General features: G+C 39.0%; 1 protein-coding gene across 9 annotated transcripts in view; it reads left to right on the top strand.

The window, feature by feature from the left end:
- ATP6AP1L (ATPase H+ transporting accessory protein 1 like) overlaps window positions 1–20,606 on the top strand; it is a 45,298-nt gene that overhangs the window by 19,073 nt on the left and 5,619 nt on the right. For 3 of the 9 annotated variants that reach the window (XM_030928011.1, XM_030928012.1, XM_030928007.1), the window contains exons 2-8: window positions 2,643–2,699; window positions 3,350–3,395; window positions 10,891–10,931; window positions 11,185–11,243; window positions 12,369–12,604; window positions 17,874–17,924; window positions 20,332–20,572. In XM_030928011.1, coding sequence (XP_030783871.1) covers window positions 10,922–10,931; window positions 11,185–11,243; window positions 12,369–12,604; window positions 17,874–17,924; window positions 20,332–20,572 — 597 coding nt within the window. In that variant the 5' untranslated portion in view covers window positions 2,643–2,699; window positions 3,350–3,395; window positions 10,891–10,921. Of the gene's footprint in view, window positions 1–2,642; window positions 2,700–3,349; window positions 3,396–10,890; window positions 10,932–11,184; window positions 11,244–12,368; window positions 12,605–13,076; window positions 13,245–17,872; window positions 17,925–20,331; window positions 20,573–20,606 lie in introns of those variants that run through there. The other 6 variants (XM_030928008.1, XM_030928009.1, XM_030928010.1 and 3 more) reach the window with 4 other exon arrangements.

Raw genomic sequence — 20,606 nt, 5'->3', positions numbered from 1 at the left:
TTAAAATTTTAGGATCAGGACATAAAATCTATTAAAATGATACTTTAAATTAAAAATATTGTGTGTATGTCTGAAAATGTAAACCCAAGCATATTTCCATGAAAGATTCTTTTTTTTTTTTTTTTTTTTGAGATGGAGTCTTGCTCTGTTTTCCAGGCTGGAGTGCAGTGGCATGGTCTCGACTCACTGCAACCTCCGCCTCCTGGGTTCAAGCAATTCTCCTGCTTCAGCCTCCGTAGTAGCTGGGATTACAGGTACCTGCCACCATGCCTGGCTACTTTTTTGTATTTTTAGTAGAGACGGGGTTTCACCATGTCGGCCAGGCTGGTCTTGAGCTCCTGTCCTCGTGATCCGCCCACCTCGGCCTCCTAAATGCTGGGATTACAGGCGTGGGCCACCATGCCTGGCCGAAAGATTCTTATGTGATAACCACTAAGGGACTAACACTCTTCTTTCTCAGTGTTCACAGAACCATTATTGTCACAATGCAGGATCATCATTGACTTGGGCTCTCACTTTCTCCTGACCAGGGCCTTGAGGAGTAGGCACTGCCACTGCTCCCATGGGAGAATACCAAGTACTGCTCTGGCAGCTGCAGGAGATGTTCTGTATCTGCACTGTCCAATACAGTGGGCGCTAGCCACAAGTGTCCACTGAACGCTTGAAATTTTGCTTATTTGAATTGAGATATAAGTAGCACGGTGGCTCACGCCTGTAATTCCAGCATTTTTGGAGGCTGAGGTGGGAAGGACTGCTTGAGCCCAGGAGTTTGAGACCAGCCTGGGTAACATATCAAGACCCCCATCTCTACAAAATATAGAAATAAATAAATTTTAAAAATTATACACTAGAGTACAGATTTAGGGCAGAAAAAATGTAAAATGTTTCACTAATAATTCTTAAAATTAAGTATGTTTGAAATGATAGCATTTTAGATAGGTTAAATAAAAATACTGTTAACATTAGTTTCGTCTGTTTATTTTTACTTCTTTTTAATGTGACTAGAACATTTTAAATTCCATGTGTAGCTCTCATTCTATTTCTATTGAACAATGCTGTTCTAGATCCTTGCTACTCAAAGGGCGGTTCTCAGGCAAGCAGCATCACTATCATCATCATCTGGGAGCTGGTTAGGAATGTGGTATCCTACACCCCACTCCAGACCTACTGGGTCAAAATTTTCATTTTAACAGAATCTCATGTGATTTGTATGCACTTTACACTTTGAGTAGCTGAGCTTCCCTAAGAATAGGACTGACTGGTTTAGCAAACTTAAAATATAGGATGCCCAGTTAAACTTAATTTTTCAAATAAACAATAAGTTTTAAATATAGTATGTCCCAAATATTGCATGGAACATACTTACATTAAAATCATTTGTTGTTTTTTTGACATTCAACTTTAACAGGTTATCCTATAGGTTATCTGTCAACATTACCTAAAACTAACTTCTCTTATCCAGACCTGCTTGTTACATGAAATTCCACGGAATCAGGAAAAGAACAGAAAGAGAAAAGGAGTGGTGAACAGTAGAAGCTGGGTGAATTGAAAGCAGAGAAGAAAGGACAGTATGAGGAGGGAGTAGGAATTAGATGGGGCACGGAAAGGCCACATTTAAGGCCAGCGACCCTTTTGATTTTGTAATTTTTGTTAGCAACTTTCTTCCTTATTCCTGCATTCTCCCACTTCCCCTAGTCATTCTGCTTTATTCTCCTCTTCTTATTTTCTACTGGAGTCCCCTGAACTATGTTGGGAGAAAGTGGTGTGTGAGAGGAATAGGAATGTCTCCTCAGCGCGAAGACCCCAGCTTTCCTATAGTCCATCATCTCTTTGAAATTTCACTTACAAATAGCCCTTTTCTGCTACCAGTACTTTGTCTTTAAGCCATCAGCGTTCCTAAGTGCCCCAAATGGTGACACTTCACACTTTAATTTTGGAGGATTTTCTTTATTGTGGCATTTTAATTATATTTTAAAAAAATGTAAAACAACTCTTAGGAATTGTGTCGTTTGTTTTGTTTTTCAGGCTCTTAGGGGAGTGAGGTGAAAGGAGAGGTCAGCAGGGAAGGAATAACAATAGACATTCTACTTAGCTACGCGTTGAGTTGCCTGTAGTCCCAGCTACTTGGGAGGCTGAGGCAGGAGAATGGCGTAAACCCGGGAGGCGGAGCTTGCAGTGAGCTGAGATCCGGCCACTGCACTCCAGCCTGGGCGACAGAGCGAGACTCCGTCTCAAAAAAAAAAAAAAAAAAAAAAAAAAAAAAAAAAAAAAAAAAAAAAAGAAGAGCCTTTCACGGCCTGGCGCGGTGGCTCACGCCTGTAATCCCAGCACTCTGGGGAGCCGAGGCGGGCAGATCATCTGAGGTCAATAGTACGAGACCAGCCTGGCCAACATGGTGTGAAACCCCGCCTCTACTAAAAATACAAAAATTAGCTGGGCGTGGTGGTGCATGCCGGTAATCCCAGCTACTCAGGAGGTTGAGGCAGGAGAATCACTTGAATTTAGGAGGTTGAGGTTGCAGTGAGCTGAGATCGCGCCATTGCACTCCAGCCTGACAGAGGGAGACTCTGAAAAAAAAGCCTTTTATCCATGATCCCATTTAATCTTCACAACAATTAAATGTGTCTGTCCCCACTCCACAGATGAGGAAACAAGGCTCCAGAGGGAAAATCACCTGCCTGGTGTTAGCTTGCTCACTGGTAAGGAGCTTCTGATTCCAAAGCCGGTGCGCCTCACCGTTGCTGTCCACACCTCTTGGCAAATGGAGGCTTATGAATTCATCAGGAAACTGTGAACTAGGACATACATGTGAATTTAGGGAAGTTCTGAAGATTTTTATTTTTCACCTGAAAAATACATGTAAAAATATATACTTCATAGATTTTGGGGAGAAATTAATAGCTTCCTGAAGTGTAGTATGAAATATATAACAGTATGACATATATGTAGTATGAAGTATATAAAACAAAGTCTTAAGAGTTATATGACAGTATCAAAACAATGCCAATTTCTAAAATGAGCTTAAGTGGCAAATATATTTTCTTTAAAAATTGGCTCCTTAATAATCTTTCCATGAGATGAATAATTAGAAACCTACATATTTGTTTCACTCTATACTGTAAGCATTATCAGACCCCTCCCTCCCCCCCCCCACCCTACCATGGAATACATTCTGAGAAAGCTGCCCTGTTATTGGTTAAATATGCTGTCAGTCACATGGCATGAAAAGTACTGCATCTGCTCTGTTTGCATTTATGAATTAACAGATGTTCTTGCTTTGAAGAAACTGATTCTTTTCTGATGGGAAAAAAAATCTTGTTTAGTTTTTCACTGATTTTTTTATGTATAGGATTTTCACTAACCTTGGACCATATATTTGCCAGGAAGAATGTAAGGTGAGTAACTGCACATCTTTTAAAGCAATGTATTTGTGAACTTAAGTGCAAGTATGAAATTAGATGGCTCTGTGATTTCTTTATGTTGTTTCATATCTACATTTGTTTGTGATTCAAAATGGATATGCTAGATCATACAGGTAGCTACAAAAATTATTGAACAGAGTTTATGCTTGAGGTAAAAATATAAGCTTTTTTGTAAGAGATAAGGGTTATTTGTTCAAAATATCCAAGAAACTTTTGTAGTATGTATCAAAGCATTTATCTATGAGAAAATGACTCCTCAAATCAGTGTTCAGATTTCTTTCATACTTACAAGGAAATGTTAATTCTGCAGTATCTCCTGCCATTATTATGTGAGAAAAGAGTAAGAAAAAAATTGAAAACTTCAGAAATATGTATCCTGTCCTTCAAAGAAAAGGTGTTAAATCGTTTTAACTGTTAAGAGATGGCAATTAAATTCCTGTTTCTATTTCTGTTGTCCCTTTGGCTTCTTTATACATCATTTAAGGAACATTTACAGCTTTTTCTATGAAAAAGAATATTCAAAATCTGAATAGCAATTAAGGTATGTCATGTCTCTCACTGACTCATTGTGTGCCATCTCAACAAATGCATCAGGGAATTGAGTGTGAACACAGCGGACAGCAGCAAGCAGGAGAGTCTGGCAAAACTCGGGTTAAAGACTCCTTAGTCCAAAACTGATAAAATCTTTACATATAGACATTAACAGTTTTTTTCTTCCATTGTTTCTGAGTCAATTGGTGCTTTCCTTCAGGTTCTCTTTTGAATAGTAAGTGACTTATATCCTTTAGGTGGTTAAAGCCTAGTCCTGGTTCCACACCTGGGTTACACAGAAATGCCTGATTTGTGTATTACCCCAGTAAAATGTACACCAAGAATTAGAAAAATCCCAGTTCTGTTTTTAAGATAAAGTTAATGGGCTTAATTTTAGCTTCAGAAGCTTTAGATCTTAGAAATCACATAAGTCAACGATCATTTGAATCTAATAATATGGCTCATTAATTCATTATGAAGGAAACAACAGTTGTTGTTTTATGTGTTCTTTCAAATAATAGATCCGAAATTTAAAATATCTTTCAGCTCCCTGGGGCTATTCAATATTCTGTCTGTAGGAAGGAGGATTGTATTTTAAGCTCAATACACGGTTTCTAAACACAGAGTGAGTAGGGGTCATTATTCTCACTTTGCACATTTCTTTCTCAAGTTGGGTTTATTCTTGATCCAAAAAGAAATCCTGTGTGACCTCCCATTTTCCACTTTGATTTCAGAGTATTTTCATTAATTTCTTAGTTCATTCGTGCATGCAACACATTTTAAAAATAATTGGTGCTTTTAAGTAGCGAGGCCCCATGCTAGGTGCTGGGTCTACAATGGTGAGCACAACAAGATTAGTCCCTGCCCTCATGGACTAAGTCTAATAGGGAAGCCCTTGTTAATCAAATGATATATATTATTCCAAATAAACTTGGAAATGTGTTGTGAAAGAAAAGTATAGGAAGCAATGAGCACATACAATAGGGGGATTGGAACTCGCAGAAGTTAGGACTGTGTTCCTGAGGAAGTGATACGCTGTCATCTTGGAGGATATGTAGAAAATCACTAGGAGGATGGAGAACATTCCAGGTGGAGGGAACAGCAGGTGCTAAGGGAAAAATGAACCATGAAGTGTTCAAGGAACTGAATAATGCTAGAGTAGCTGGAGCAGAGAGAGAAGGGAAGAGGTGAAATGAGGCAAGCACAGCTGGCAGGATGAAGTCTGCCTGGGTAATGTCTGGGTATTTGTGCCTATTTCATATATTATATTCAGTTACATTTTAACCTGTGCTACAAAGTCTGGAGTTTAGGTAGGTTAGATTATTTGGCTAAAGCATATCTTTATTATAGTTTCATTATTACTTGGATGGGAACCTCACTTTTGTTGCTCAAGAAATTAAATTTATACTCACAAGACACTTAATGTAAACCGTAATGCTAATTTATAAGTTTCTAAAGGAAGGTATCTTTTTAAAAAATTAAATTAGAAATTTTAATCAAAGTAATACACCTACATGGTTTCAAAAAATCAAAAGGTGACAAGGCACACATTAAAGGAAAAATTGTCTTCTGGTTATTTCTATAGGCAAACATTTTCAAATTTTTAGTTGTTTCTTCTCTTGGTCACTGCTTGTATTAGTCACCTTTTTTTCTGGAAACAAACAACCCCTATATTACAGAAGTTTGTAGCCTCAAACATTTCTTTCTTGCTCCTGTTACTTCTGACAGCTACAGGTGGGCTGCTGTGACCCTGCTCTAGCTCTGTTTCCACTTCTCATTCCAAGTCCCAGGCTGAAAGAACAGCCCCTATTTGGGCATGCCGTTCTTATGACAGAGGGAATGGGGCAAGAGATGGCAGGCACATGCAGATACTCGCAACTTCTGCAGAACTGTCACATTGTTGCTTCTGCTCATATTGCATTGGCCTAATTAAGATATATAGCTAAAACTGGAGAGTTCCCTGACCCCCCCTTGCAGGACATGCAACGGGGTGTGGCGCATTTGTTTGGCCGCTGCCACATGTGCTCAAACCTTTTACAAGACGGGGAGCATGCAGACTGGCAGGTGCAGGAACCAGGGCAAGTGCTTTTGGGCTCTGGCCTCATGGTAGCATCTAGGGTTGGGTGCCTGTGACTCTCAAAGCCCCAGTGGGTGTGTTACAGTGCTCTTTTAGCTCTGCCATCTGCAGATGGCTTAAGCGTTAACCAGTTTAGTGCCCTCTTGGACCCCAGGTTTTTGTTTGGCATCCAGGAAGAGTCAGGTTACACAAGGGCTCGAAGGATGGTGAATGTGGGGGTTATATTGAGTGGTGGAGGTGGCTCTCAGCAGGATGGATGGGGAGCTGGAAGGGGGATGGAGTGGGAGATGATCTTCCCCTGGAGTGTGGCTCTCTAGCAGCCAATCTCCTCTCTGACTGTCCCCAGCCAAACTCCTCTAGATGTTCAGACACTCCTTCTTGTCTCCCCTTCTCTGTCATGCTATTCTACTGCTCTTGTTCACCTGTTTATCTGCTCATCTGCTTGTGGAGCCTGGGGTTTGGGGTTTATATGGGTACTGGATGGGGGCCCTGGTGGGCCAAAAGGCAACATTTGGGCACAGAAACAGGAAAGCCTGTTCCCATTTAGGGCCATGGGTTTCCAGGCTTAAGGGTGGGGCCTTTGCCAGGAACTGCCCTCTTCTATCCCGTATTACCCTGTCTCCTGTCCATATAGTAGCCAAGCCTAATGATGGGGCAGGAAGCATTTTCCACCCACAGAGAGAAACTGCAAGTCATATGGCCTAGGGGGATGCAAAATCCTCTCCCAGAGAAGGAAACAAAGACTTGGTAACAATCATACAATTCACTGTACTGCCATAATATCAAAATAATATGCATAGATGATTTCTCCATTTATACATGTTAGATTTTATAACAAGTTCCTTTATTATTGACAAAGTTCCTGTCTCCAACAATGTCCTCATCTTTCTTTCCTTCACCCCCCCGCTCAATATAGTTACATTACTGCTTTCAGTTCATCAGTGCTTGCATCACAATGACTATGTATATTGTTCACAGACAAGCCAGCTAGTAGACTGTATTTTGTTTGTTTCTTTTTTTTTTTTTTTTTGATAACCTTTCTTTTTCCCTTGAGTTAAAAATGGCCTTTTTGTAGTTGCAATTTCAGAACATGCATAGTCTTAATTCTTTTCACATGTTCTTTCCTCCAATATGCAGTGGTCTCTCAAATTCCCCTTTCACTTAGAGATCTCTCTGTAGGTCTTCCTTTTATTGTCCTCTCGCTCCAATCTGGACTGATTCTATGTCTGATGTACAATGGTTAGTCTTAGTTTCGCTTCACCACTCTTCTAGTGAGATCTGCTGTTTATGAGAGCCTGTGCTTTCTCTTTGTTGACTGTTGCCCTTATGTTGTGGGAGCATGTCCTCCATTAGCTTCTGTGAAGGGGTGAGAGGGATGCATTGGCTGAATTCTTGCATGATTCTTGTTTTTTACTTCTGCAAGCTTAATAGGACATTTTCTTTATCCTTAGCTCCAAAATGATGCAAGTACCTTAACTCACAAAAATCAACTCAAAATGGACCTAAGTGTAAAAGTTAAAATTTGAAAACTTCTAGGAGAAGCACAAGAGGAAAATCTTGGTGACCTTGTTGGGCAAATATTTCTTTTAGAAACAAAAACATAGGCTATAACAGAGAAAAAGATTACATTGGACTTTATGAAAATTAGAACTTTTGCTCTTTGAAAACCACCATTAAGAAAATGAAAAAGGAAGACAGAATGCAAGAAAATATTTCCAGTGTGTATATCGGACACAGGACTTGCATCCAGCACATATAAAGAGCACTTATGGAGGTCAATGAATTTAATTTTTAAAATGAGCAAAAGATTTAAGCACACTTCACAAAAGAAACTATATGAATGCTCTATAGGCATAAGAAAAAATGCGGGGCATCATTAATCCCCAGGGAAATGGATATTAAAATTAAACTGAGCTAGCAACCCACACCCACTGGAATGGTTAAAATTAAACAAATTGATGATAGCAAATGTTAGCAAGAATGTTGAATAACAGGGAAGCCAAAATTGACTGGCAGCTTTTCTAAAAAGTTACTTCTATTATGTGACTTGGTCATTCCATTCCTGGCTATTTAAGAGAAACAAAAACATATTCACACAAACTCCTATACATTAATGTTCTTAAATCTTTATAGTAGCTCCAAACCAGAATCACCCCAAATATTCATGAATGTGTGCATAGACAAAGTATGGCATATCCATACAATGAAATATTTATTAACACTAAAACAGAATGAACTACTGACATATGCAACCACATACATGAATTTCAAAGTCATTATGATAAGACGGAAAGAAGCCAAATGCTAAGGAATATGTATGATTCCATTTATATGCAATTGTAGAAAATGCTAACGAGGCTGGGCACGGTGGTTCACGCCTGTAATCCCAGCATTTTGGAAGGCCAAAGTGGGCAGATCACCTGAGGTCGGGAGTTCGAGATCAGCCTGACCAACATGGAGAAACACTGTCTCCACTAAAAATACAAAATTAGCCGGGTGTGGTGGTGCATGCCTGTAATCCCAGCTACTTGGGAGGCTGAGGCAGGATAATCGCTTGAACCCAGGAGGTGGAGGTTGTGGTGAACTGAGATCACGCCATTGCACTCCAGCCTGGGCAGCAAGAGCGAAACTCCATCTCAAAAAAGAAAAAAGAAAATGCTAACTAATCTAAAGTGACAGAAGCAAGTCTGTAGTTTCCTCGGGTTGAGGGTGGAGGAAACAACTCTTAGCTGCAAAAATGCAAGCGGAAACTTTTTTGGGTGTTATGAACATTCTGTATTGTTACTGTGGCAATGGGGTCATGGGTATGTGCCTGTGCTGAAACTCATATAATTGTATAATTTTCATGAATGCAATTTACTGTACATAAATTATATACCTCAATAAAGTTGATGAAAGTTAATGAATTGCATGCATGCATACATTTATTAACAGCAACTAGTAGACATCATGGTCACCAATTTGTCATCTTCAGGAATTCTCACTAGATAATAGGGATCATATTACAGAGAGAATGGTGCATTTAATTTGTAATTGGGTCCATATAATTAATTCTAAAGCACTTTATTATGATATAGATTTAGTAACTCTTCAGCTACAATTATGTTTTGCATATATATCATGTAATATATATCTTTCTCTAGTTATAAAAATGTTGAGTTTATATGATAGCGATATATAGAGACCTTAGATTGGAATTGTTAAGTATAGAGTTTGATTTACATTCTCATATACTATAGGTAAAACTTATGGAAAACTTAAAATATGCAATAAACAAACTGTTAAATCTTTAGGACGTTTATGACAAAACTGGAGATTTAAACACTAATTTTATGTTAAATAATTATCAGTATTTTCTAGATGTAATTGCGCTGTTATTTTTAAAAGTTCTTATCTTTTAGAGATATATACTGAAATGATATAATTTTTGATATTTTATTCAAACTACTATCACGTGGGGGAAGAGGGTGAGCTTGTAGGTGAAACAAGATTGGTTATAACCTGATAATTACTAAAGCTGAATGATGGGTCCAGGTACATGGGGGCTTATTATATTTTTCTGTTTATATTTGTGTATGTCTGAAATATCCTGTAATAAAAAATGTGTATATCTTTTGACTTAGAAATTGCACTTCAAGGAATTTATCTTAAGGAACTTCTCATGGGTGTGAACAAACAATCCACAGTAATGTTCAATGCAGTATTGTTATAATGCTAATAAAATTGAAAACAAATACTTAAAAATAGAAATTTGGTTAAATACATTATGATACATTTCTATGATATAATACCACATGACATTAAAAATGTGTCAAAAGTATATAATTACATGGAAAATATTTGCGATATAGTTTTTTTAAAAAATTGCACACTCTAAAACAGCATGTCCAGAAAAATCCATTTTTAAACTTTGTGAAAAGTAAATTATATACCTATGTGGTGTGTGTTTGTATGTGTATAGAGAAGGTATATATACACACACAAACACAAGGATACATATCGTAATTTATATGCTCATAAGTTTCCGGTATAACTTTTTGGTAATTGAGTCTGTCTTGTTTTCCAAAAGGTTGGATGTTTTGGCTTTGATATGTTAACAATGCAATGTAGTATGAAATTTCACTGTAAAATGTTTTATATGCTTTATTATTTTGTTATTTTGTATTTGTTATTGGTTAAACCTTAGCGTGTAGCACACTGCTGGGCACATAGTAGGCCCCCCTGCCCGCAATATTATTCAGTGAATAAGAATCAGGTTTGATTTAAAATAATTTTTCTGGCTGGGCATGGTGGCTCACACCTGTAATTGCAGCACTTGGGGAGGCCGAGGTGGGTGGATCACCTGAGGTAGGAGTTCAAGAGCAGCCTGGCCAACATGGTGATACCCCATCTCTACTAAAAATACAATAATTAGTAGGGTGTGGTGGTACACCTGTAATCCCAGCTACTCAGGAGGCTGAGGCAGGAGAATCACTTGAACCCAGGAGGCAGAGGTTGCAGGGAGCCGAGATCACACTACTGGACTCTACCTTGGGCGACAGAGTGAGACTCCATCTCAAATAAAATAAAATACAATAAAAAAATTTTGTTTCTAAAATTTTTCTTTATTTTTCATATTTGTTTTTTGAAGAACATATGTTACTTTCTCTCTCTGTTAAATGCAGAGACAACGGGGAGAGACATACTACTTTTTAAATGGGAAATTCACTATTAAGAAATGAAGAGTTTTGGCAGGCTGTTTCTGCTCCTCTATTCTGAGATGTAATAAAGTGAAGTATACTTCTTAAAATTTCCTATAACATCTGAATTGTAGATATTTATTCAGCATCTTTTAATTTTTTTGTTTTTCTCTAATTTCAGTTCTCCAACATCTTCAAATAAAGAAGTGGTTATGAAGAATGGTAAGATTCCAGTTGCCCACATGATTCCATGTGGGGTGGGGAAGGGCTTTTTCTGTGACAGAATTCCCTGACCAATGGTGTCTGTACCAGGAGTCACTCATGTGAAATCTTATATTAGTGTGTTCTAAACGATGAGTCAAAAGGGGCTCAAGCTTGATATATGTGACAGTGTTTAGCATATTATTGCCACTCAATTACATTAATAAATAAAGGACATTTTGCATTGGTAACCACATCATTATTTATTTGACAGATCAGAATAATGGAGGTACGAAACCAGTCCAGAATTTCACAACAATACCAATCACACAGGTATGGTTATGCCAGGAAACCAGATTGTAATCTAGCTCTAAAAAACTTAAAAACACATTTCAATCATGTCTGTGCTCCTGTGAAAATAGTAATTATAATTGATTTAATAAGTAACATACTTTTGCTTCAAATTAGGGTGAGGAAATGTATTATGGAATCTCTATTTTTATTTTATTTTATTTATTTTTTAAAATTTTATTTATTTACTTTTTTGAGACGGAGTCTCCCTCTGTCGCCGAGGCTGGAGTGCGGTGGTGCGATCTCGGCTCACTGCAAGCTCCACCTCCCAGACTCACACCACTCTTCTGCCTCAGCCTCCCAAGTAGCTGGGACTACAAGGCACCCACCACCACGCCCGGCTAATTTTTTGTATTTTTAGTAGAGATAGGGTTTCACCATGTTAGCCAGGATGGTCTTGATCTCCTGACCTTGTGATCCACCCGCCTCGGCCTCCCAAAATACTGGGATTACAGGCGTGAGCCACCGCGCCTGGCTAGAATCTCTTCTTTTTAAAAGTCAACTTTTATTTTGGATACAGAGGGTCCATGTGCAGATTTGTTACATGGGAGTAGTGCATGATGCTGGGGTTTGTGGTATGAATCACATCACCCTGATAGTGAGCATAGTATCCGATAGGTAGTTTTTTAACCCACTCCACTCCCTCCACTCTCCAGTCATCCACAGTGTCGATGGTTTGCATATTTATGTCCATGTGTACTCAATGCTTAGCTCCCACTTATAAGTGAGAACATGTGGTATTTGGTTTTCTGTTTATTCTAGAATCTTACAGTTGAGAAAAACTTAAAATACTTAATTTTACTTGCTTTCTTATATTTTCATTACAATATTCAGCTTCACTTCTGTTGCTATAATAATAATAATCTTTGGTTACTGGTAAGCATAAGTTGCAGCTCTCTATTAACTAATTTTTCTTTTATCTGTATTTACACTAGAGTAGTTGGTGTAAATTTCTTTCTTTGTATTGTACATTTTATGGGTTTTAATAAATGTATAATGACATGTATTTACCATTACGGGATATGAATTAGCTCTTTCATTTCTAGGAAGCCTTTTGCACCATAGACACAAGTTCATCTCTTACGTTCTTTACATTTGGTTAATTAGGCTCTCAACTACAATCTGAGCAAAGAAGGGCATTTAGAAAAAGAACCTTGGAATGCATTCAGCCATCATGGCCCAGTTAATGTCTCCATCGATGGAATTCCTTGCATTCTCTTCTGGGTCAAAAGAATCACGATTAAATTTAAGAATCAAACCTGGCTGGACCTTACAGACGAGGCATTTGGTCAGAAGGTAACAGTGGACCCTGACAACTCAAACTGCACTGAAGAAAGTGCTAGGTATGTTGATCTCTCAGTTTGAGGAAGCCCTTAGGGCTATTGCGTTGTTAACTCTGCATTCAATTTTTTTGTCATTTCAGGAAAAAAAAAAAAAAAAGTAGGCTCCTTTGTATAGGACCCTGACACACATCTTTGAGAAAGTATTCACTGTCTAAAATAAAGGAACAAGTCAGAAGTTAACTTCAAAAATTGTTGGCTGGGCACAGTGGCTCATGCCTGTAATCGCAGCATTTTGGGAGGCCGAGGGGGTGGATCACCTGAGATCAGGAGTTTGAGACCTGCCTGGCCAACATGGTGAAACCTCGTCTCTACAAAAATACAAAAATTAGCCGGGCATGGTGGCGGGTGCCTGTAATCCCAGCTACTCAGGAGGTTGAGGCAGGAGAATTGCTTGAACCTGGGAGGCAGAGGTTGCAGTGAGCTGAGATCCCACCATTGCACTCCAGCCTGGGCGACAGAGTGAGACTCGGTCTAAAAATAAAAATAAAAATAAAAAAGTTATATTTTCCTGGCAGTTTTCTGCTGAACCTTTTTGCTAATTGTCAGAATAACTTGTAGAAAATGAGACTTTGGAAAGCGAGGGTTCTCAAACTCATTTTGAAAACAGCAAAGGATTCCAGGCTTGGTCTCAACTCCAAATGTTAGGTGTTAAACTACTTTTATCCTAACAGGGAAGAGATCACATATCCCAGCAGAGTTATACACATTCTAGTGGGTGACACACTAGCCAGGACAAATGCTTGACTCTGTGGAGGTGGGGGCCGGGGGGGTGTGTCAGTATGCTGAAATAGTGGAATATTGCCTGTTTGCAAATGTGCAGGGCACTTTTCAATGGCTAAATTCCAGATAATTCTTTGGGACATTTCAAAATGATTGAAATAATTAGTTTTGATTTGAGAGAAGCAGGTTAAACAAATAACATGTTTGAAGGGCAAATCAATTTCCAATGCCTTTTTCTGCTTTTCAGTCATCCAAGCAAAAATTTTTGTTTTTATTTATTTTGGTCCAGGGAGAGGAAATCTGGCATGTCCTGCTTGCTTTCTATAAACCTTCTTTTCAACATTTGTTGATAAAATAGACCCGTTTGGAAGATTCTCTGCATTTGTTCTGGTTTGGTTTAGATGGGTAGGGTGCTTTATATAAAGCATAACTGTGTGTGTGTGTGTGTGTGTGTGTATTCTTTTTCTACTTTATGTATTTTGGCTGGAAACATCCTTTTATTCCTGAACTTTACTTCCCACTTAAAAATTCTTGGCGATGGGTAAAAATGGATTCTGTTAATATACAATTAAAAGCCATGTTACAAATCTGAGTATCTTGCTGTTCAGAATGACTATCTTTTATTAGGGATTTAGGGAATTGTAAGTGGAAGCATCTAGAGTCCTCTCAGATTTGTTTTTCCTGTTATAGCTCAACTATCCAAGACTATCAAAGAGACTATGGGATGCTGAGAGCTCAGGACCTTTTCCTGGGGTGCTAATTAATTCCCCACAGGGCTCTTTATTTGTGGTCAGTTGCACAGAGAGAGGCTGCCTGCTTGGGGATAATCTTGGCTGTCTATGGCTGACTGGCTCTCCTTGATTCCATTTATCCTGACCCTAGGGCATTTGTGGGAGAAAATCAGGGTCCTACAGTTATTTGTTTTTTATTTTATTTTATTATTTTATTTTAAAGACAGAGTTTTGCTTGTTGCCCAAGCTGGAGTGCAATGGCACGATCTCAACTCACTGCAATCTCTGCCTCCCAGGTTCAAGTGATTCTCCTGCCTCTGCCTCCTGAGTAGCTGGGATTACAGGCAGGTGCCACCACACCTGACTAGTTGTTTGTATTTTTAGTAGAGACAGACAGCGTTTCACCATGTTGGCCATACTGGTCTCGAACTCCTGACCTCAGGTGATCTGCCCACCTTGCGTTCTCCCAAAGTGCTGGGATTACAGGTGTGAGCTGCCACGCCCGGCCACGTACAGCTTTTTTTTTTTTTTTTTGGGGTGGGTTTTAGATACCTTGTGATTACTGGGAACCTAGAGACAGAAAGAATGAAAACTTGGCCTCTAGGCCCACTTCTACCAGAGAGCTTTGTGATTTTATAGGCAGGACATGTAGGATCATCATCTGTCAAATGGAGATGATGACATCTATTCATTATAGCTATGAGGCCTTGAACGTTTACTGTGGGCCAGGCACAGTGCGAGGTCTTCATAGGCCCATGTCTGTTATTCCTCACAGTAACTCTTGGAGTCACAGGCAGTTATCATGACAGAGGTTAGAAAACTTGCTAAAGTCATGGAGCATGTATGTTCATAGAGCTGGGGTTTAAAACATCTTTAAAAATGACCATTTATCTTCTTCCTCTTGGCCCTATCTTACAAGGTTGTGGAAAACACATGAGGAAATATATGCATAAGCACTTTGAGATCTTGTTGAGTGCTGTTCAGAGTATTAATAGTAGTAGCATTCTTTTCCTTCCTGGCATCCCAGTGATAACTAGAGTGAAACAGTGTCTAATTTCTTCAGTAAGCTTTGGGTCTCACCGGACACAAATTAAAGATTGGGTAGAACCTGACTGTCTTTTTGGACACTGCCTTAGAATTCTATTCAGGTGTGAGCCCTGAGGGTGCAGCGTCCACCTGCTGGAGTCCTGCACAGGTGAGTGTGCAGGCTTCCTAGACAGCCTGCCCAAAGAGGGGCAACAGGAGGCTTCTAGGAAGGGAGGTCTCAGCTGCTGAGACCTAGTGGCTGATTCCTGTGAATTCCATGGATGAGCCAGATGCCCTTGTGCTGGCAAGGAAATCTTAAGATCTCAAGAAGCAGAATGGGAGTTGCTGAAATAACAAACCGAAACAAAGACATAACCATGTAAGGTCAAAAGCACAGATTAAAAAAAGATGACCATGTTTTAGCTCTTGGAAACAAAATGTTCAGAGAGAGGCAAATTATTGGCAGATGGATTTGCTACGGAAGTCTTTTTAAATAGTGAAAGCCCTGCAAATAGAGCATAATCCCAGCATCTGTGTGTATTTGGAATTTAGGCAATTATAGCCTGAAGAATTCAGAATCCATTTTACATGTGTGAGAGTAGAGCACTTGAAAGAGTAAAAAGAGCTCCTTTTTGAACAGCTCTTGTTCCAGGTTGTATTTCTCCTTTGTGTTCCCAATTGATGGCACAGTACCTGATACTTAAAGGTCCTCATGGCTGAGCATGGTGGCTCACACCTATAATCCCAGCACTTTGGGAGGCCAAGATGGGCAGATCACCTGAGATTAGGAGTTAGGGACCAGCCTGGCCAACATGATGAACCCTATCTTTACCAAAGATACAAAAATTAGCCAGGTGTAGTGGTGCTTGCCTCTAGTCCCAGCTACACAGGAGGCTGAGATGAGAGGATTGCTTGAGCCTGGAAGTTGGAGGGTGCAGTAAGTGGAGATTATGCCACTGCCCCTGAGCCTGTGTGACAGAACGAGACCCTGTCTCAAAGAACAAAAAAAGGTAACAAACATTTTCATTATGCCTCAACTTTTCTGTGTGTGTCTTATTAATGCATCTTTCCAACCACTGTCACATCTCCAGGTAACCACTGATCTGCTATCATTATCAATTAGTTTACACATTCTAGAATTTTATATAAATATAATCACATGTGTGTACTCTTTTTTAGTGTAGCCACTGTCACTTAGTTTAATGATTTTGATAATCTTCCATGTTATTGCATGTGTTAGTGGTATTTCCCTTTTCATTGCTGAGTAGTAGTCCGTATTATAGATGTACCACAGCTTACTTATCTGTTCACCTGTTGATAGAAATTTGTTTTTTCCCTCACTTTTTGAATAACTTTCCCACTAAAGTCACTATGAACATTCATGTACAAGTCTTTGTGGCAGCAGGTATTTTCATCTCTCTTATCTGTCATTCCAACTAGGAGTAGAATGCCTGGATCATATGGTATGTGTATGTTTACCTTTTTAGAAAACAGCCAAGCTGTTTTTTAAGTGGCCACATCTTTTCCTTTTTTCCAGCATCGTATGAGAGTTCCAGTTGCTTCCCATTCTCACTAACACTTCGTATGGTCAGAGTGAGACTAGAGAAGGCATTTTTATATTTCTGCATGTTTAGGAATTTCTGAACAAATTTTTACTGGGAACTGGGTTAAAAGATAACTGTTAGAGTTAGTGAGAGATTTACCTCTTGAAAGTAATGTGTTCATGTATCAAGGGGTAATGAAACTCAAGGCCATAGAGACATTCCAGGGGTTAGAAACTCAGAGAGGCTTATCTTATCCTCCCCTTGGAGATACTTATTTACATACCATGGGTATGAGACCTGTAGCCATTTGTCTCCTTATGGTGAGCATTTTGCTTCTGCCCAAAGGCTAATTAAACTCTTTCACTCAAAGACTAATCATCCCTCTTCTCTTCCTAAGGAGAATTTATTGACACTAGGGGAGCAAATGTTTCTCTCCCTCTCTTGGGAGGTGAGAAGGGATCCACGATCTCTCTCCTATGTAAACTCCCAGATTGATAATTTTGGTGTTCCTCATCTGTATTACAAATCCCAATATGTGTAGGATGACATCTGGCTCTTCTCATGCTGCCTAGTGGGGGAGAATTGGATTAGAAGGGGGAACCACTATGGTTGTTCCCATGAGTAAGTCATAATTCATCTGTCTTTCCTCTGGGAAATCTTATGTTTACTCTCAGAAAAATAGGAATAAATGTAGTTATTAAAAGCTTAAGAGTCAGTTTAAAAAATGTTTTAGCCATTCTGATTCCTGTACTGTGTTATCTTTATTGTGGTTTTATTTTACATTCCCTGAATGTCTAATGGTCCTGAGCATCTTTTCATGTACTTATTGACCATTTGTATATCTTTCTTTAAAACATGCTTAAGTCTTCTGACAATTTTTACGATTTTTACATTGGGCTGTCTTTTTGTTGAGTTTTTAGTGTTATTTATTGTATTCTGGATAAAGTTCTTTATGTATACGTGTTGTGAGTATTTTCTCCTGTTGTGTGGCTTGCCTTTCTTGTTTTCTTAAACTGTCTTTTGAAGAGTAAAAATTTTGGATTTTAGTAAAATGCAATTTATCAGTTTCTTTTATGGTTTATGCTTTTGTATTTTTTTCAGGAAACCATTGCCTACCTCAAGATTAAAAAAATGTTCTATACATTTTGTGTGTTAGGTGTTACGTGACCCACCTTGAGGTAACTTTTGAGCAGACATGAAGTTAGGGTTATTCTTATTTTCATAGACTGCGTTATTTCCTTTTCTTAGGTTGTCTTTGAAGCTTGGTGATGCTGGAAATCCCAGAAGTCTTGCTATGAGGTAGGTAGGACAGCACTTTAGAGCATCGCAGCTTCAGCACTTCAAATTAGCTCTCTAAAATGTATTCATTCCACATGTGTGAAGCAGGGGCTTGCTATATGCCCAAGCACTGTGACACATTGCATGCCACGTCAACCTAATTACACTGAAAAGTTGGTGCTGTGATATGATGGGATCCTATACTAATGCTTTCTTTCTAAAAGTTTCTACCAAAATACCCATAGTTCTTCCCTCTCCCCCATCCCCCATGCCGTCTGCATTAGGGACTTACAAAACTCCCAGTCCTGAGAATGTAATATCCTTTTCATCTGAGAAAAGAAGAAAATAGAAATAAAGCTCTAAGGACTGGGGCTCTGGTTTGAAACTATTTTCTATAGCTTCTTATAATGAATCACACTTTACCATTTAACTACAATGAAAAAGCCTCATTATGTGCGTTCCCCAGCAGACAATCAACAAAGGCCTACAGTTTTTTGCTGTTTAGGTATGAAAGGATGCATCTGCCAACAGTGACTTTAGCCAAGCAGTTAGGAACTGCTCCTGAGGTGGGGGGAACAATTTGAAGGCATTATTATTATTTTTCTTATAAAAATACAGTGCTTCCCTTCCTATAAGACAAACTTGTTAGTGGAGATAAGTAGTTGTGTCTTTAACATTATTTGGGAAACCAGCAGGATTGTGCTAGGACAGTCTTTCTTAAGCTTTGCTCTGTGGGACACTTCTGCTCTGTAAGAATATTTATAAGATTTTATGAAAAGGGGGTTGTGGTCAAATGTGTCTGGGAACGACTCTAAACCACGTCTTTCTCTTGGCAATTCACAGTGTAAACTTGTATGTTAAAGTTTCTGAGAAGAAATAATCTTAAGGAAGACTATTGCACTTTGTAACTTTGACTAACTCAGTGTTTCCTGTGTTTAACTTTGGAGAGCCTTCTTCCTCAGAACACTTGTCTACATATCATGGGAGACTAGTGTTTCACTGATCATAATTTAGAAAATATATGCCATCATCTTTCAGAGCAACTTTACAAGTAAATAGAACCCCACAAAGTGACCAAACACACATACCTGTTTGATCTCGAAATGGAGAATATTTTTGGTCTGTAATTCTACTTTTTTCCAAAATGAAAAATAGCTTTATTATTATTGTTGTTATTATTATTTATTCTGATGATAAAGGTATGTAGCAGAAACTCTCAGTACCCCATGAATATCTACGTGGTCCTTTCCATTTGAGAGCACTGTATCCTACCTGCTGAACTTTCAACTCCCAGCCTCTCTTTGCCTAAAAGCTTTCTCTGGCCCACTGTCCCCAGTCCCTGGCCCAACAGCCTTCAACCAATGACTGGAGGAAACATACACACACCTCAGCTCCCTCCCCATCAGGTGAGATAACTCAGCAGCATGTGCTGTACTCTGGCTCCCAGGTTCTATCACGGCAATGAAGCCCTGCTTGTCCACATTGGAAACTTGCTTAATCATGTGCCTCTTTTAGCTGCCTTCCCTTCCTCTGTCGTTTCTTTTCTCTCCATTTTACATATTTTGAATGACTAAACTCTGAATATTTCTTATATTCACACCCTTGTCTTAGGGTCTTCTTGCAAAGGAGCCAAATAGAGACAAGAAAAACTAATGAAAACAGAAAAATCAGAAAATATTGAGCTACAGAAAGAAGAAAATGAAAATCATCAATAATCTAAACACCATTTGCAATCACTACTAATGTTTTAATCTCTATCCTTCCAGACATTTTTTTCTATGCAGTCACATAATTTTTTAAAAATTGAAATAAAATGATAATGACAAGTAAATTATGACTTTTTTCATGGCTGGAAAACAGTCCATTCCGAAAGAGTTAAGATTGGATTTGAAGCCCAGCTCTGACACTTACTCTCCGAGTGAGCTTGTTCAAGCCCTTTGTGTTTTAGATTCCTTGCCTGTGAAATTAGAATAAGGATTATTATCTATCACATAGTGTTGTAGTGGAGGTTAAACACAATACACATACATAACACAGAAGCTATTAAGAGAGCTATTATCATTATTTTAAACCACAATTTAGCAAATTCTTCATTGATGTCCGTTTAAGTTTTTCTCAAATTTTTTGATGAATAAACGCATAATCAAGTGTTGATTCTAAAAAAGCAAAAACAAAGCAAAACAAACCCAAACTTTGTGTTTTTTTTCTTTCGTAGGAATTTGCACTGTCCACTTTGGGGGCTGCCCTGTCACTTTCTCTTTCCCATCCATCCAGGGGAGGCTCTGCAACAAAAGTGAAGCCTCTCCCCAAGCCCGTTCTGCTGCCTGACAAAAGAGGGCGCCATTGTACTGTTCATAGACGATGCCTTGCGTCGGTAAATGTGGGAAAAGTTCTTTAGGAGTAATGCTGATTTTATAACCATTTTCAGATTCATCCTTACCAATTATAACAAGTTGTCCATCCAGAGCTGGTTTAGTTTGCGCCGAGTCGAGATCGTTTCCAACAATTCATTCCAAGCGGTCTTTAACCCAAGTGGCATATATGCTCCCTCCGGTTACTCCTACCGCTGCCAACGCGTGGGAAACCTGCCGCGGGACCAGGCCCTCTTGCTGCCCGGCAACACGGCTGATGGGTCGAGCCTGTGGGAGGTCACTCTTACTGATTTCCAGGTAATAAACTAAAACCTATGCTCAATGCACCTGC

The sequence above is a fragment of the Rhinopithecus roxellana genome, chromosome 3, assembly GCF_007565055.1.
Source record: "Rhinopithecus roxellana isolate Shanxi Qingling chromosome 3, ASM756505v1, whole genome shotgun sequence".
NCBI classification, from domain to species: domain Eukaryota; kingdom Metazoa; phylum Chordata; class Mammalia; order Primates; family Cercopithecidae; genus Rhinopithecus; species Rhinopithecus roxellana.
This window is presented reverse-complemented; position numbering and strand designations above follow the sequence as displayed.